The 17,912-nt window shown below is 41.5% G+C and overlaps 1 protein-coding gene across 1 annotated transcript in view; it reads left to right on the top strand.

Annotated features, from left to right (window-relative positions):
* The window catches only part of LIMCH1 (LIM and calponin homology domains 1), a gene marked incomplete at its 5' end in the record, with an annotated part of 291,739 nt that overhangs the window by 177,595 nt on the left and 96,232 nt on the right, over positions 1-17,912 (top strand). The window contains 3 exon segments of the mRNA XM_082267323.1: positions 6,914-7,163; positions 15,497-15,736; positions 17,608-17,883. Coding sequence (XP_082123449.1) covers positions 6,914-7,163; positions 15,497-15,736; positions 17,608-17,883 — 766 coding nt within the window.

Raw genomic sequence — 17,912 nt, 5'->3', positions numbered from 1 at the left:
AAAAGAGATCTCTAACACTGAATGTAAGTGAATGTTTGTATTAACTTTACAAGCGCACGTATGTTTCACATGTCCTACAAACTAAGTCTTTTGCATGGTCTGACATCATGAAGAACTGTGTGAAATGCGTTATTTTGCTAGTCTGTACTTCTACTCTTTTATGTGAATATTGTTGTCCCTAAGAGGAATGAGATATTTACCAGTTACATTAGCGTGCACTGTGCAGCAATGTATACCATCAGATGTAAAGAAAATTTAGTTAGATTTTTTTTTTTTATTATTATTATTATTCTGGTCAGAATTATAAAAAAAAATTGGAATTATTTTAAATTTTGGAAAAATAAATTTATAGTAATAGTCTCTAGACATCTTTTTGCATTTAGCATCATATCTTCACTAAAGAGAGCCCCATATATTTCTGGTAAGCCAAAATAATTATCACACCTTCTACTTCTTGGAAGTTTGATGCCTACGTAATGTCCAACTAACTATTTGCAGGTATGACAACTGCCTCTTTAAATGTGATAACTGTATTGTGAGAATTGTTTAATTGATTTATCATCCTTTTTTTTATCTTTATTTTTATGTTAAGGGATTTTACTGGAATCTACAATCCAATCATCCCAAAAAGAAGGGTTACAACAGCATTTGTTAGTATCCAACAAAAAAAAATCATGCAGAACAGTTGCTTCTGTATACACAGACACCTCTGCGTAACAACCCCTAAATGCCCCTAATATCAGATACAGGAGTTTATCATCCGTTTTTTGATTCATCTGATTTTTTCCATCTTTCTGATCTGTGCAGAGTCACAAAATTTTGGAATCCAGGAAATTATGATTCATGAAACAGATGACTTTCTGCAGGTGGAAAAATCTTTGTGTACATATTCAAAAGGATAAAAAATGTGCAGTTTCACAATCACTACTTCCAAACTAAGTCCAGCTGGTATTTACTAATTCCTTTTTTGATGCAGTGTTGTTTAATGGAAGGACAGATTTAGTAAACATGTCAGTATGCCCTTGTGCAGCTCTGCTGGTAAAGCTAATGCAATACAAAGGTCCTTTAGAGGTCACTTGTGCCACCAAGCTGAATAAAATGTGATGTGCAGTGTTCCCTGTTCAAGTAAATGAGAAAACCTTCAATGCAAAGCATTAGCAGTTGCAGGTATGTATGACCTGTAGATATGCACAGAGCATCCTGGAGGGCAGGGTGATGGGCACCCTACGGCTGATTTTTTTGTCTTGTGCTAACATTTTAAGTATGTGCCAGTTACTTAGTAAACCCCTCAGCAGGGATGTTCTACCCCTCAGTTCATTTCTTTCATCTCCTTTTTTTTAGAAACCACTTCACCACCCTATAAGCTTGTAAAGTGGAGGCAAAAGAGTGGCACTCTCTGAGGTGACCAGTGTTAATTTGGTCACCGAAAATATTATTGTCATAATTTTTGTCATAACATTAAAGTCTATGGCGGTTGCCTCCTGGTCGCCCCAAAGAAGCTCCGGACCCTTTTTCTAAGTCGGAGCGACTTGTGTCACTCCTATTAGAACGGGTCCGCAGCTTCCCTATGGAAGGCGACCTGCGGCGACCAGGTCGCCTCACAGGTCGCCTCTATGTGAACGGGGGCTTATCCAGCTGCATTTGCAACTTATAACATCCAAGTGAAAATATAATAACATGTCAGAAAAAAAAAAACCGAATCACTGAGTTGGAAAAAGAATCACCCCCTTCTAAAAATGACTTGTAAGCTCATTCAGGTGTCACTAATCACCTTCTCAATTGCACACAAAGCAATTTGACTTTCAACTGTAATCAGCTGTGGTCATTTTGATTAGCTCGGCATGAAAAGAGCTTTACTGGAGCATTTTAGTCCCTGGTAGTGCAACTGAAGCAAACAACTATGGGTGGCAAGGCACTGTCAAAAGATCTCTGGTAAAAAGCAGTGGACAGACACATATATTAAATTAAAAAATAAGAAAACCGTGAAGTTAGCCCATTTTTTTTCTATAATGTGAAAGAGAATGTTACGCTGAGTAAATTGATACCAAACATGTCCTGCTTCAAAATTTTTTGCACACTTGTGGAATGGCGACAAACTTTGGTACCTAAAAATCTCAATAGGCAACGCTTTAAAAATTTCTACAAGTTACCAGTTTAGAGTTACAGAGAAGGTCTAGGACTAGAGTTATTGCTCTCTCTCTAATGATCGCGGCAATACCTCACATGTATGGTTTGAACACTGTTTACATATGTGGGCGCAACTTGCGTATGCGTTAGCTTCTACATGCAACCTCAGAGGGACAGGCTGCTTTAAAAAAAAATGTTCTTTATTATTTTATCTTTTAATTTTTACACTGTCCCTTTTTAAATACAGAAAACAGGTCCTCTTTAATGTGAGATCTGGGGTCAAAAAGAGCTTGGATCTCACCTCTACACTTAAAAACAAAAGGCCCTTTAAGGCCGTTGGGAGGTAGCAACGTGTGACATCGCTCTGGTCCTCCAAGGCCATAGAGTCGAGTGGTGGCCATCTTGGCCTCACTCGACTCCCTGCCTAGGACTCCATCAGACCGTATCGTTTTCAAGGGGGCACCTCTCCCGCCACCCATAAAAGTGATCCCGCGGCGAATCCACCGAGGCCACTTTTATGCTAACCAGGGTATGGCAGCTATAACCCCAGTACTTAACGTCAACATACTGATGTAAAACTGTGGCGGGCGGTCCTTAAGTTGTTAAAGCAAAAGGTAGTTCAACAAAATACTGACACAAGGGAGTGATCCTTTTTTCAACTTAGTGGTGGTTTTAGAATTTTTGTCTTTTTTCCTGACATGTTGGTGTTATTTCTTTCACTTGGATGTTATATGTTGCACAAAGTAAATACAGCTGGATACAACTAAAACTGTGTCTGTGTTCATTTCAGGCTGCAAAGAAACAAAATGTGGTTATTTTAACCGGTTGCCGACCGCCGCACGACTATATACTGCGGCGGTCAGCCCCGGCCAGGCAGAGTGACGTATCGGTACGTCACTCGCCTGTCACTGACTTGCGAGCCTATCGCGGGCGGGCGCGCGCCCGCCGAGGCGCGCGCCCGCCGCGGCTCGTTCACAGGCAAGTCAGTGCGTGTGACCGGCGGACTCGATGTCCGCCAGTCACACTGCGATCGCTCCTGTGAAGGGAGAAAGACAGAGCAGCTTGTGTAAACAAGCTGCCTGTCAGTTCTCCCTGTGTAAAAGTGAAGATCTGTCCGTTCTACTATGTAGAACGGTTGATCTTTGCTTTTACACCAATAGGAATGTCCCTACACAGTTAGAATCACGCTCCTAGGACACACTTAACCCCTCCCTGTCCAATAAAGTTAACCCCTTCCCTGCCAGTGTCATTTTTGCAGTAACAGTGCATATGTATAGCACTGATTACTGCAGTAATGTCACTGGTAACCCCAAAAGTGTCAAAAATGTCAGTCAAGGGTCCGATCTGTCCGCCGCAATGTCGCAGTACCGAAAAAAAAATCGCAGATCGCCGCCATTACGCGTTAAAAAAAAAAACACCAAAAATGACAAAAATCTTTCCCTTTGTTAGTAAACGCGATAACTTTTGCGCAAACCAATCAAAATACGCTTTTTGCGATTTTTTTTACCAAACATAGGTAGCATAAAACAAATTGGCCGAAAAATGTTAAAAAATTTTGATTTTTACTTTTTTTTTTGGGGAATTTCATATAAAAAAATGTGAAAAATATTGTTATTTTTGCAAAATTTACGCTCTTTTTTTGTTTATAGCGTGTGATCAAAAAATCGCACAGGTGATCAAATACCACCAAAAGAAAGCTCTGTTTGTGGGAAAAAAAGGACGTCAAATTCGTTTAGGTACAGTGTCGCACGACCGCGCAATTGTCCGTTAAAGTCACGCAGTAAAAAATCGCAAAAAAACCCCTGGTCCTTTAGCAGCCAAATCCTCCGGGGCTTAAGTGGTTAAAGGGAGTGATTCTTTTTTTTTTTTTTTTAACCCGCTGTAACTTCTTTATAAATCAAACCAAGTTTCATAAACAAACAAAAATATTGCTTTTTGACAAACTGAAGTGCAACTTTAATATATAAAAACTCTGTAAACTCTATTGGTTGTAATGCCAAGCTGCAAGTGGGGATGGGAAAGTAAATGGGAGTGAGGGAGTGCACAGGGCAGGGTGCATTATACTTTAGGGATAGGGAGGTGACTTGCAAGTGGGATATAGGGAAGTAAAAGGGGGTGAGGGAGTACACGGGGCAGAGAACTGGACGGTCTGGGGAGACTGTTATTTTACATAGTGCTAAGCACTGCTACCTTGCTGGGAGAGGAAACACTCACCACATCCCATCAAGACAGACATGAATCCAACAGAGGTGTTCCTCTTCTGTGGTTTGCAGGGCATTGTTCTAAAACTCCCAGGGAGCAGAGAGACAGAGGGAGCCGCGTTTCTCTGCCAAGACAGCTTGCCAATATAATCAGGGGGCTAAGGCTTTACCAGAACAGCTAAGCTCTGAGGAAAGTGGAAGCACAGGTGGGTACTGGAGATTATAGTCGACTAAAATGTACTGGAGATTTTAGTCAACTAAAATACGGCTAAAACAAAAACAATTTAGATGACCAAAATAAGAATAAAACTAAATTGGCACTTTAGTCAAAAGTCTATGACTAAAACTAAATTGAAATTTGATATCAAAATTAATAGTGGAGATGACCTCCTCCAGTGGAATTCAGTATTCTTTTAGAGTCTTTGATGTAAATGGTAAATCAAAAATTAGAACCTGAGATCGGCCCTGACATTGCATGTACGCGAGCGAAAGAACATCCAGCTGCCTATTTACATAACCTTTAAGTGTTAATACCAGGATGAAGCACCCCTCATGCTGCATTCATAAAAAAGTCATGCATGACATAACCCAGTTTGATGAAGCAGTGGGGGTAGTGGGAAATCTCAACATGGGCCCTCATACCTCATAACAACATTTTTGATAGTCCAGTTTTCATTTTCGGTAAGCTTAATGCAGGAGTGAGAAAGCCCACCTTTCTCTTTTCAAAATAGGATGTACGCAGGTGATAAAGTTGTCAGTTGTTACTACTACACCCACCTGTAGTTATGCCCGGGAACATAATGCTCAACAAAAATCTCCAATCTTTTCATTAACAATGTAGTGTAGTCTGTTTTATAAATCTATTATTCCAGTAAGTGTTATCTGAGCATTTACTTTTTTTTTCAGGATGATGTTATAATTTTACATTTTATATCCATCCTGTTTTTTGGCAATTGTTATCTTCAAAATCAAATAATTGCTCTGAACTGTTAGCCTTTGGCCAATCTTTCTGAATGTTTATAGAATGTTGTATTAACATTATTAAAGCTGTTGCAGTCGAAAATCAAGGAATGCAATAAAGGAGCAAAGTCTGGCCTGTTCAGAAAACAAACAAGTGAAGGAAATAAACCCACTGTGTATATATATCCATAGATAGAGCATTTGGGCTTGGCAGGAAGGCTTCCTAGGATACCTAGCGTATAAATAAAGCGGGGTTAAGTGGTTTTACTATAAATCTGCCCACACAAGAGTTGAGTTTTAATGTTGACATTTTCTCAAAACATAATGAAATATTTAGAAGGCTTTTACGCCTATTGCCTGCAAAATTAGCTCCAAATTCGCACAGCAGGAACTGGAAGGGCTGACAGCTTTAGCAAGTTCAGTTTTAAGCTTTGGCAAATAATATGAAGCCTGTTATGAATTTGACTTTGTGAGAAGATTCCACTGGCATGCTTCATCTGTTTGTATCTTTAGTGTAATAATCTGTATTTTATTTGCTTTTCACTTTGGGTTGAGTATCATTACTTTCATTGTTCTAAACCGCTGATGAGTGTCAAAGTGTGGGTGGAACTTTGAAAAACCTACAACCAATAAAAGCACTAGAAGGGCAAATAGTGCAGACTTTTTTTTTTTTTTATCAGGCTTTTGTATGTCAATGAATTAACAAGTTAATCTTTTTACAGGAATCACTAAAAATTGGGTATATTATTGTATTTGTCCCTGGGGTGATTTCTCCTCACCCTGGTCTAGTAACTGGGAGAGACAGCCGAATCTCTCCAACAGACACTAGGAAAGCCATATGATGCTACCTTTATTGAGCTGGGCAGGATTAGAATTTACTATTGTTTGTGTTCATATGTGGTAGATTTCCCTCACATCCCGTCCTAGACATCATATAGAAAATCTCCCCAAAATGATGCAGAAAGAAGAGGTTCTAAAGCTTTACCACTTTAAGCAGATCTTAAGCAATTTTCTGTAACGTTCCCATACGTTTTTTACTCTTATTTTTAGGAGCCTTTGCAATAATTTAAAACCTGTACTCTTAATATTTGAAAAATAGAAGTCTTACCTAGGAGCCTACATCACAAGATGTCCAATCTTACCTTTGACTCAAATTTAGGGCTCAGGTGTTAAAGCAGCCTGACCTAGCGAAGCCCTGCCAGCTGCCATTCAAATGACCAATGAGACTGCCTTTGTGATCAATAAGGGCACTTGCAATAGATTGACAATGGCAGTTGGTAAATCTTAACCTTAAAGTCAGGGAACGTAAGGCCGGGGTAACAATGAACATGTTTTTTTGGATGGTAATGACAATAGCAAACCTATTATGGTTTTATTTTTAAAAGCCTAAAATGGACTTAAAGTTCATTTTAAAATGGAGTAGGGGAGTTTTCACTACTACTGTCCCAATGCCCACACAAAAAATGGAGGAGAAAACAGGCAGGAATAGTAATAAAATCTTTTTTTTTTTTTTCCTGGTGACAACCTCCTGTCCTAGTGACAACCCAAGAAGTGAAGAAAATCCGTCTGGATTTTAAATGTAAAATTTGATTGTATGCTATTTCTTTTTAATTTTTTTTTTTTAGGAAGGGGAAGTGACTCCGAATCAGATCAACCCCACAGAAGATTACCTGATGTCAGGAAAGATGACATGTCTGCTCGACGAGTATCTTTTGGCGAGAACAAAATAATAGTGCCTTTTAACCAGTACCTTCCCAACAAGAGCAACCAGACTTCATACCTCCCTGCTCCTCTGAGGAAAAAGAGAGTTGAGCATGATTACCGGAAAAGTTGGAGTACTGCAACTTCACCACTAGGGGGAGAAAGGCCATTCAGGTAATAAGTTCACAGCATACTAAACCTTGAGCATGCCCATCAGGGTCATGTTTAACATTGTGTTGCATTTTTCTTTTTTTTGCTTGTAAATACAAAAAATTGTAATGTGTATTAATATTATGTTTTCTTCAGTTGAGTCAGCAGGCGGAACATTAGGTTCCTGTTCACGTTTTTTTCTCCTATGCATTTGCCTGTTGAAAAAGGCTGTTTTTGGTGCTCAGTAGATACATCTACCTGATCTGCAATGACTCATTCCTTATCTGATAGCCCAGTCTGACGTTTGTCAGATCAGTTTGGGCTCAAAGTAGACCGTATCTTCTGTGCTGTCTTGTAACTAACCCATAATACTCTGTGAATCCTTTGTGGTAATATTACACTTCACATTTATTTTTAAAATAATTATGTGAATGTGTATGTGTGTATACACAAACAAACACTCGTTTAGGCTGGCCATATGTGATTCATTTTTGTTCATTCAAGCAGCAGGTTAAAAAAAAAAATATAAAAATTAACTGATTCCCCCATCCACACATTTAAGGTGGATTGGGGAATCCTTCCTGCTCCCGCTTTGCTAATATATTGTGATAGCATGAAGACTTCACCGCTATCAGAATACAATGATCAGTGTTGCCAGCTATAGCCGACAGCACTGATTGTTTGAGAAAAATCCAAAAGGTTGGTTGTACACAAGTCAATAGATCGACTTGTGTGCAGCTTGCCTGCTTATACATGGATCATAATGTGGCTGGTCCCTGCTGAACTGGCCAAATTTCGATCTATATATGGCTGGCTTTACTAAGACTGGAGAAGTACATCTCTGAATATACAGATTTTTTTTTTTTTTTTCTTGCATGCAGTTTTCACTAAAATTAAGTATTTTTCATTATTTGCATTTTTAACTATATATACAATAGGGAATCTAACTAAAACTTAATCGGAATCTAGAGCAGTTGTGCATGGTAATCACTCGGCTTCTAGCTTTCATTTTAGGCCCCTTTCACACAGGCGGACCGTTCAGATCCACCTGTTTAATTTTTTTGGCGGATCTGAACGGTCCCCCCATGCATCTCTATGGGGCATCGGATGTCAGCGGAGACATGTCCGCTGACACCCGATCCGATCCGATCCGTCAAATCTGGACGGATGGAAACCCTATTTTCCATCCGTCCAGCGGATCGGATAGGATCGGATGAGAACGGACCGACGGTCCGTTCCCATCCGATTCCCCCATAGAGATCTATGGAGCTGTGACAGCTGTGTCTCCGCACACAGCGCGGAGAACAGCTGTCATTCTCCTGCTCAGCGGGAGCACTGAGAAAAGCGGAGTCTGTTTGACTGTGTGAAAGGAGCCTTAAGGTTTAACTGTACAAGCTGAAGCTAGAAGCTGATTGGGTGCTATGCACAGCTGCTCCAGATACTGTCTGCTCCAGTTTTAGTAACCCCCCACCAAAAACAGTACATCCAATGGATAATGGTAGTTGAAATTCTATTCAGATTTCAACTTTAATTGTAAAAGTTGAGCTTGTCTTTACCCATTCCAACTTCATGAACTTCTTTGTTGACAATGTACTTCATTAAAAAAAAAAAAAAAAAAACAGCAGCGAGACTTAGTAGGTGGGAGGGGGCACAGGTAAGCTCCTGATTACTGGAGGCTCAAATCAGTGGTGCGGTTTACTCCTTATTGTAGTGTTTTTGGAAAATAAGTTCATCCTGTTCTTGTAACCATTTTGCATTTGCCAGAGCCTTTGTAGTTGTGATTTTTATTTAAGCTTTGGATGGGGTATTTATGAAAAGCCTGGTTTTATTTCTATTCGAAGCATTGTTCTAGAAATGGCTTTACTGTGCCGGTAACAACCGGTTTACTAGACAGGATGTGAGGGAGATTTGTCTGAGTCTCTGTTGCACATGTTCCCTCACTTCCTGTCTTGTGAAACCAAAGTCTGACAGTGAGTGGAAATCTCTCTAACATAGCCCCAGATAGCTGTAAAAGCCTGATGGAGATCTCTTCCCACTCTATCCAAAATTATAAAGACACCTTTTGGCTGGACCTACCATTACAAATACATAAGTTTAAAGCCCAACTCCTGGGAAAATGACAAATTTTCACTTGCAGTAGGGCTGTCTAGAGAGAAACTTACCTTTATCCTTCACTCCTCCGGCAGGCAGTGCTCCCCCAGCAGGCAGCACTCCCCCCAAAGTCTGGCAGTCGATTTTACCTCAGTATCCTCACGTCTATCAACCCAGCCCCACTGCAAGTGATAATTTTTTAAGTTGCCTGGAGTTGAGAGTTCAGAAAAGGGTGGTACTAAATGTGGAACATGTGTATATATAATGGCTACTGACCAATCTAAAAACTTTGAGAGGTTCTAACCACGATGCTCCTAAAATACAGTTTTGGATATTGAGCGAAGATGAGGAGATGAACAAAGAGTATCTTAGTTTTCACATGGTAGTCCTTTCATTAGCAAAGTAAAATACATGTACATAGAAAGTTCACATTAGATTTTGAAGAGAGCTAGTTGGTTGAATGCCTCCCTCACTGTTCAAATTGAATGTTCAGAGGTCAGGGAAAGATAAGTATCTGTAGCTTGGAAGGGGTCATCGAAGAAAACCTATTGCTTTTTGCCTGCATTTAGTTATGAAACATTTGCATCTGACAATAGACATACACAGGCACACACAGCCCAGCTCGGTCCTGCCTCCCCACTCCCTCCTTACAGGATTAGAGTGGCAGTAGCAGGCGCCAATGGCTCCTGCTGCTGCAGAGTCTCCTGTTAGAAGAGAGAATAGGGAGAAGAGCTGCTGCTGTTTAGCACACACAGGAACAGTTGAAGAGTGTTATCAACTTGATGTTAAAGCAGAGCTCCACCCAAATGGGGATGCTCCACTTGTTTGCTTCCTCCCCACATTTGGCACATTTCTGGAGGGAGGGGGTACTTGTTTTTCACAGGTACCCGTTCCCACTTCCGGGAGACCTCGGCACGGCAAGGTCCCTCAGAAGTTTGGCCCCCATCCTTCTTCCCCTGCTGCTGGATCATTTACATGCACTCCGCAAATGCGCAGTAGGGAACCAGCTGCAAGGCTTTGCTGTTGGTTTCCCTTACAACAAATGGCGGTGGCAGCACCCGAGAGCCGATTGGAAAATCAGCTGGGGTTCTGACGTTGCGGGATCCCTGGCCAGGTAATTTTCCTAATATTAAAAGTCAGCAGCTACAGTATTTGAAGCTCTTGGATTTAAATTTTTTGGTAGGGGGGAAGAACTCAGCCATTGTCATAATAGGCACTGTGAGATCTCAGGTGTCCCCTGAGCTCACAAGTCATTCTTAGTCAAGCTAATAAAGGACCTAACTCTAACTGGTTCCAAATAGTTTAATAATGTTACATGGGCAATTCTGTCATCTGCAGCACTTCTTCGGGCAGCAGAATTGCTGACATTCAACTCCTTTTATTGCTGACATATTACTGAACCTCCATTGTTATGGGGGTACATACTGGCAGAGCAACATATGTCTGCTTTAAGCAGTCAAAGGATGACCCCCCTAGAAATAACGTTAGCGGAATTCTGGTGACTATCACTGGAGAACTGTTACCAGCAGCAAAATTGCTCTAATGACATTGGACGTTGAACCCTTTTTTTTTTTTTTTTTTAAATGTGCACCTGCTGCTTTGAGTTTTGTAGTCACAGACAGGAAAAGATGTTACTGCTGTGGAATAATGCACATAGATTTTTAGTTTAGTACTAAAGTATCTTGGAAGTAGCTGCTTTGGTCCAGTTCCAGAAGCTGTTGCTGGAAAGAAGCAGAATTCTATAACTTCCAGCCTGTGTTTTTCCAACAAAAGCAGACCTCTCTGGCATGCAGACAGTTTAACATAAACCATGTCCACATGGTTTACATAAAAATGTGTTCAAGCAGAGGCTTGACTTGAAAAAAATAGAGCATTTTGAGAATGAATAGAAATGTAAGCAAAGCAGATATAAGATCGCCAATGTGGTTACGGTTCGATTTATATGTCACCGCATTCAACTGTGTATTAAATATATGGCATATGCAAACTGCTGTTATTCTTTGCTGGCTTTTCTGCCTGATTATGAGGAGGATTATGCATGGTTAGTGTGTTGGGTTGATCAGTCAAAGATAATGAAAATCTTGGCAAGCTTCCTCTCTAGGTGGTCTGCTGAACATGGGCACAGGAACTGGACAAATGTGCCATTGTGCATGCTGTGACTAGGAAGGGGGGAGCTAGAAAATGCATCTGGAATGGAGTATAATTAGATAAACAAGCTTAGGGCATGGTGTGTGCATGATGTTTTTAAAACTTTATACGTACACTTACAATATATTTCCTATGTTTGAAAAATGTTATTTACAGAGGTGTCATGAGAGAAGATGAACAATAGGATATTCTGTTAAATATGCATTTCTTCATTTTGTAAATATAAGCCATTAGGAAACATGTCTATTTCTCTACTGTTAGAGAGTAACTTATATGAAGCAATAGTGCTTTCATAAATGTGATTATGCTCACCCTCTCCACATCGTGCCAATGGGCACTCAGCAAGTCAAAGCTTGCTTAGCATCACAGAGCTTGTGTTTTTTTTTTTTTTTATGACTCTGGCATTCCAGGGTTGACATGTTGAAGAGGACATGTGCACACTGGTAGTTTGGGGTGCCGTGAGGATGCCAAAACAACTGGGCTTCTTTTACAGAAAGAGCGTTTAAAAAATAACTCTATTCAGAGTTCTAATAATTAAAATTGAAGTCTAACATAGCATTTTATTAATTTGAAATTTTATTTTTATTGCTGTTTGTGTCCCCATTGGGCACATATGTTCTAGGTGTTACCTGGGATAGGGAATAAAAATAAAACTGCCAGCTGGGACTTCACCATTAAGAACCAGACAGACACTCGACCAACTTTATTGCTGTCTCTTTCTTTTGTTGGAGACATTTCCCCTTGTTACCTGTCCCAGGCGGCTTCAGTCAGGAGAACAGGAAGTGAGGGGAACTGTACCCTATGCCAAACCATACACTAGCACTTAAACCTCCTCCGCCTGAAAATGCAGCATCAAATGTAACCAGCTGAACCGTAAATACTCAACCTTTAAAGCAGAACTCCAGTTAATATTTATTTGGAAATATGCAGCTGAGCATGTTGTAATTTTTTTCTTTAATTGGTCTATAGCAGGGGTACTCAAATGTAAACTTGAAAGGTCCACTTACAAATTTTCCATTCAGTCCGAGGTCCGGAAAACTGATCGTCAAATTCCAAATACAGAACGCCAACAACAAAAAAAGGCATTCCCCAAAACTTGCCCCATCCAATGCAGAGTGACCAGCGTGCGTGCCCCCATTAATGCAGAGCGACCATGTGCGTGCCCCCATTAATGCAGAGCGACCATTGTGTGTGCCCCCATTAATGCAGAGCGACCATTGTGCGTGCCTCCATTAATGCAGATTGACCAGTGTGCGTGCCCCCATTAATGCAGAGCGACCATTGTGCGTGCCCCACATTAATGCAGAGCGACCATTGTGCGTGCCCCCATTAATGCAGATTGACCAGTGTGCATGCCCCCATTAATGCAGAGCGACCATTGTGCGTGCCCCCATTAATGCAGAGTGACCAATGTGCGTGCCCCCATTAATGCAGATTGACCAGTGTGCGTGCTCCCATTAATGCAGAGCTACCATTGTGCGTGCCCCCATTAATGCAGAGCGACCATTGTGCGTGCCCCCATTAATGCAGATTGACCAGTGTGCATGCCCCCATTAATGCAGAGCTACCATTGTGCGTGCCCCCATTAATGCAGAGCGACCATTGTGCGTGCCCCCATTAATGCAGATTGACCAGTGTGCATGCCCCCATTAATGCAGAGCGACCATTGTGCGTGCCCCCATTAATGCAGAGTGACCAATGTGCGTACCCCCATTAATGCAGAGCGACCATTGTGCGTGCCCCCATTAATGCAGAGCTACCATTGTGCGTGCCCCCATTAATGCAGAGCGACCATTGTGCGTGCCCCCATTAATGCAGAGCGACCATTGTGTGTGCCCCCATTAATGCAGATTGACCAGTGTGCGTGCCCCCATTAATGCAGAGCGACCATTGTGCGTGCCCCCATTAATGCAGATTGACCAGTGTGCGTGCCCCCATTAATGCAGAGCGACCATTGTGCGTGCCCCCATTAATGCAGAGCGACCATTGTGCGTGCCCCCATTAATGCAGATTGACCAGTGTGCGTGCCCCCATTAATGCAGATTGACCAGTGTGCGTACCCCCATTAATGCAGATTGACCAGTGTGCGTACCCCCATAAATGAAGAGTGACCAGTGTGCGTGCCCCCATTAATGCAGATTGACCAGTGTGCGTGCCCCCATTAATGAAGAGTGACCAGTGCGGATTAGAGCAACGCATGATTATAAAAAGCCAAGTCATCACGGGGGGGGGGGGGGGGGCAGAATGGAGAGGATCGGAGTGGCTGTGTCTTACGCTGGCAGCGCAGCATGATTACAAAAAGCCAAATTCTTCTGCTTACCCGACTGAGAGGCTGTGATACAAAGTCCCGCCTCCTGGACACCAGCTCCTATGATAGACGTCACCAGTGTTCTGTCTATCATAGGTAAAAGCCGGCCTAGGAGGCGGGACTTTGTAGGACATCCTCTCCGCCAGGTAAGCAGAAGAACTCGGCTTTTTTGTAATCATGCAGCGCTGCCAGTGTAAGACACAGACACTCCGATCCTCCCCATTCTTCCCCCCCCCCCCCCCACTGATGACAGAAGGAAGGAGACCACTTCGGCGGTCCAGATTTAAGTCCGTGTGGGTCCGGAGGCGGCCCGGAGTCCGCCTATTGAGGACCCCGGGTCTATAGGCTCGTACTGCAGTTTTCTTTACTGGTTTCCTTTACTGTTCTGCCCTCCACAGAATCCGAGGTTATGTTCTTCTCCTCTGTAGTATTATTATTATTATTATACAGTGCCAACAGTTTGCTCAGCGCTTTGCAATATAAAGGGAGACAGTACAGTTATAATACAATACAAGAGGGCCCTGCTTATAAGAGCTTACATTCTAATAGGGTGGGGCAAGTGGTACAAAAGTTAATAACTGTGAGGGATAAGCCTCCTGTAAGAATTTATTTCAGGATGAATGACAGCCAGTGTTATTCAAATGACTAAAAAACAATAAAAGAGAGGGCGCACCGACTTAGTGCATTACTATAACACAATTTTATTAGAAAGATAAATAACAAGTGAATGCTTACAAACACATGTCATGCACAAACTATTATGTTATAGTAATGCACTAGGTTGGTGCGCCCTTTCTTTTTTAGTTTATAGCTTGCCTACTACAGTCCTAAGAGGCAGCAAGACGTTTGTGCGTTTATACCTACAAGATTAGCCAATGGTATCCTCCTCCCCCCATCTTGAAGCACCACACCTGAGCGCAGGAGGTTACACTTTTTATACGCTTATTCAAATGACTCCCCGTGAGCAAAAGTCTTCATGTATTCAATGCTTGAATTAGTAGGCCTGAGCTCACAGTAGAATACTGTAGAAAGCAGTGCTGGTGTCATAACAACGGTGCTGCTGTCTGAAGTTCTGGGCACAAGATTCCTAAATTTAAAGCCCAACTTCAGTTAATTTTGTAATTTATTCTTTCCCATGCAGTGGGGCTGTGCCCGCATTGCATGGATCAGAGGCGTAACTAGAACCTTCAGGGCCCCGATGCAAGAAACCATGAAGGGCCCCCCAGACCCCTGGTCGGGGCCCTTCCCTTCAAGCCCGGGGCTCTTCCCACTAATCCCGGGGCTCTTTAATCTCATTGCATGGCCTATTATTATGGTCCCGCATCAGGATCCTTTCACAAGTTCTGCAGTGGGCCCCCTTCCTGCAATCTTGGGGCCTCCCCACAGTGGTGAAATGCCAGGGCCCGGTCGCAAGTGTGACCTTTGAGATCCTAGAAGTTCACCCACTGGTTTGCTACCGGGCCCCCTGGAGCATGGGGCCCGGTAGCGATTGCAACCCCTGCAACCCCTGTAGTTACGCCCCTGGCATGGATTAATTGCTTGTTTTGTCTAGGGGTGAACGTAAAGCCTAAACTCACCCGTTCCTTTGATCCCCTGGAAAACACAAGTAAGTGCACTCCTGTGATCCAGAAGAGAAGTATGGCTGAAAAAGCTTTGGCCATATTTTTTTAAAATATTCACACTGCTACCAATTTTACTATAACAATTCTGTGCATATGGTAGAACAATTAAGCTAGTTTTGGGATAGTTTTAAACTCCCTGAGATACTATAATCTAATTGTGCTTTGTTTAATGTATAACTACTCAATAGCCCCACCCACCCTGAAACTATTGACGAGGAACATGGTGAGGGGCAGAATGGAGAAGACGGAGCCTCTTCGCTGATTAAAGGACAGTTAGGAATAACTGAAAAATGTAAAGAGTATTTCGACCAGCAAGAAGATGACGTGAAGGATCAGTCATCAGTCAGTGAGGATAAGGAGGCCCAGAAATTAAAAAGCCTTCAAAAAGTTGGAATAAAGGTCATGCCTGCAGCAAAGCGTTACAGCAGGTCAGCACATGGCAGAGGGAATGCTGTAAAGGAGGGTTTTTTTGCATTTTTTGTTTGTTGCATTGATCCCCTATATGGAAGCATGTGCATCCATTTTTCTATGTAGCATGGACTAATCATGGGGGAAGGGCTAGGGCAAGCCTTGAAAATCAAAGATAGTTTGTTGCAGGAGGATATGGGTGTTCTGTGTGTAACTGTACTTGAAAAGTAATATCTAAAAAAAATAACGTACCAAGGTAACAGATGGCCTCAGTCCAAGTATGATGTCGAATTCCCAGTGCCACCAAAGGTCATGGTTGGAGATAACCAATATGCCTAGGAACTAACAGTGATGCCTGATTTTGACACGTATTTCCTTTAAAGTCATCAAACACTGCTCCTCTTTCTATCCTTTAAGATGTTTATACATTTTTTTAAAAACATTTTCATTCTTCTTCAAGTGATAAAATCCATGTAAAACAAGAATGCTTTTTTAGGCACTGCAGAGAAATTCCACAGTGACAATTATTCACTTATTCAGAGGAGAAAAATACTTCCGCACAACCTTTCTCAACCTTTTCAGCATGGAGGAACTCTTGAAACTATTTTCCAGACTCAGGGAACCCCTGCTAATAATTACTATATCTACAGCTCATGATATGTTAGGATGGTGATCACTGGGAATATTGATCCTTAAACTTGTTATTGGGAAGAATCCCACCCTTACCGCGATCTAAAAGATCAGTGGTTACTCATTTAGGAAGCAGAAGTTGCCCATTGCACAAGGAACCCCTAGAAACCTCTGAAGGAACTCTAGGGTTCCACAGAACTCTGGTTGAGAGAGGCTGCATCTGCCTAATGTGTGTAACAAGCATAGATGTAATTTTCCTAGTTGACTGGCAGTTATTGGCAATACACAGTCCTTCATTGGACTGCTCAGTTAGTGACCTGTTTACTTTGATTAGTTAATAATGGCAAGCCGTAGGCTTGCTTATTAAAAGAAAAAAAAACGTAATCTGTTTGCGATAGGAAAGAATGTCAGGGTTTTACATGGTTTATATAGTTCTAACACCTGCACAAGTTTGTGGTTTGCATAAGATCAAGTTTTATAGTACTGAACAATAACTGACTTACTGTTTTGCCTCAGTATTGGAGAGCTGCTCTTTGATTTGTTGCTGCGGAATGCTACACATTGCTGTTTGATACATTCTATGAAATAAAAAAAATATTTTTTTTTCTTTTGAATTTATATGGGATAACCCTACTAACGAGCTTATACTTTGTACATTTTATGTTTGTCAGTTGTTCACAATAGCTAAATTTGCATTCTTATGCTGTGCTGATTGGCACTGAAGTCTTACAAGCTAATTACTGGTAGAGTCCTTTACATTTAAAGCTTTCAATTTACAGTTTTCTGAGCTTTATAGATATTATTTCTCTGGGAAAAATTGGATGTTCTGATCTATATTAGTAATATAGCATATTTGTCTAGCAGACAAAAAAATTAAACTTTCATTCCCATTGTATATCAAACATTTTATACAAGAACTGTGGAACCACAAGAATATGTGGTCATACTCTTATCAATGGGACGATATTGGGACAATTAATTGAAATCCAACCAGTAATTTCAGCCTGCATATTTAAGCATACGCTATCTGACGTAATCCATTTTAGTAAATTGTTTTCTGCAGTTTTGTGAGCTTTGTTTTGTATAGGAAGTTTTTCTGTTCTGTAACAAATACTTTGCACTCAAAATTGTGTTTGAATCTGGGACTGGAGTACATCACAAATAACTACTAATGTCTTCTGCATGTGATGGCCATATTTGTTTGGTTTGATGTGTATTCCTTCAAAAGAATTTCTGCATAATATCACTGTAACTGTCTTAGTCCAAAGCAATGTGTAGAAGACCACGAAACACCGGAGATTGTACTGCGGAAAGAGAGCAGCCACCCAGCTAACGAGGATTCTGAAGCGGAAGAAGAGTGCAGCAGAATGCCAGATATTGAGCGAGATGACTTGGCAACGCGCAGAGCAAGAATGAACCAACCTAAAATTTCAACACCTTTTAATCAATATATAGGTTCCTATATTACCAAAACCAAGACTTTTCAGGACTCCTCGAGTGAAACCACTGCCTCCTTCAAAGGTGTCGAGGATAAAAGGTTTGCAGAATCTGATTTTAATGCCAGTG

The sequence above is a fragment of the Pelophylax lessonae genome (genome assembly GCF_965119305.1).
Source record: "Pelophylax lessonae genome assembly, chromosome: 1".
Taxonomy (NCBI): domain Eukaryota; kingdom Metazoa; phylum Chordata; class Amphibia; order Anura; family Ranidae; genus Pelophylax; species Pelophylax lessonae.
The sequence above is the reverse complement of the archived record's forward strand: the minus strand, read 5'-3'. Positions and strand labels throughout refer to the sequence as shown.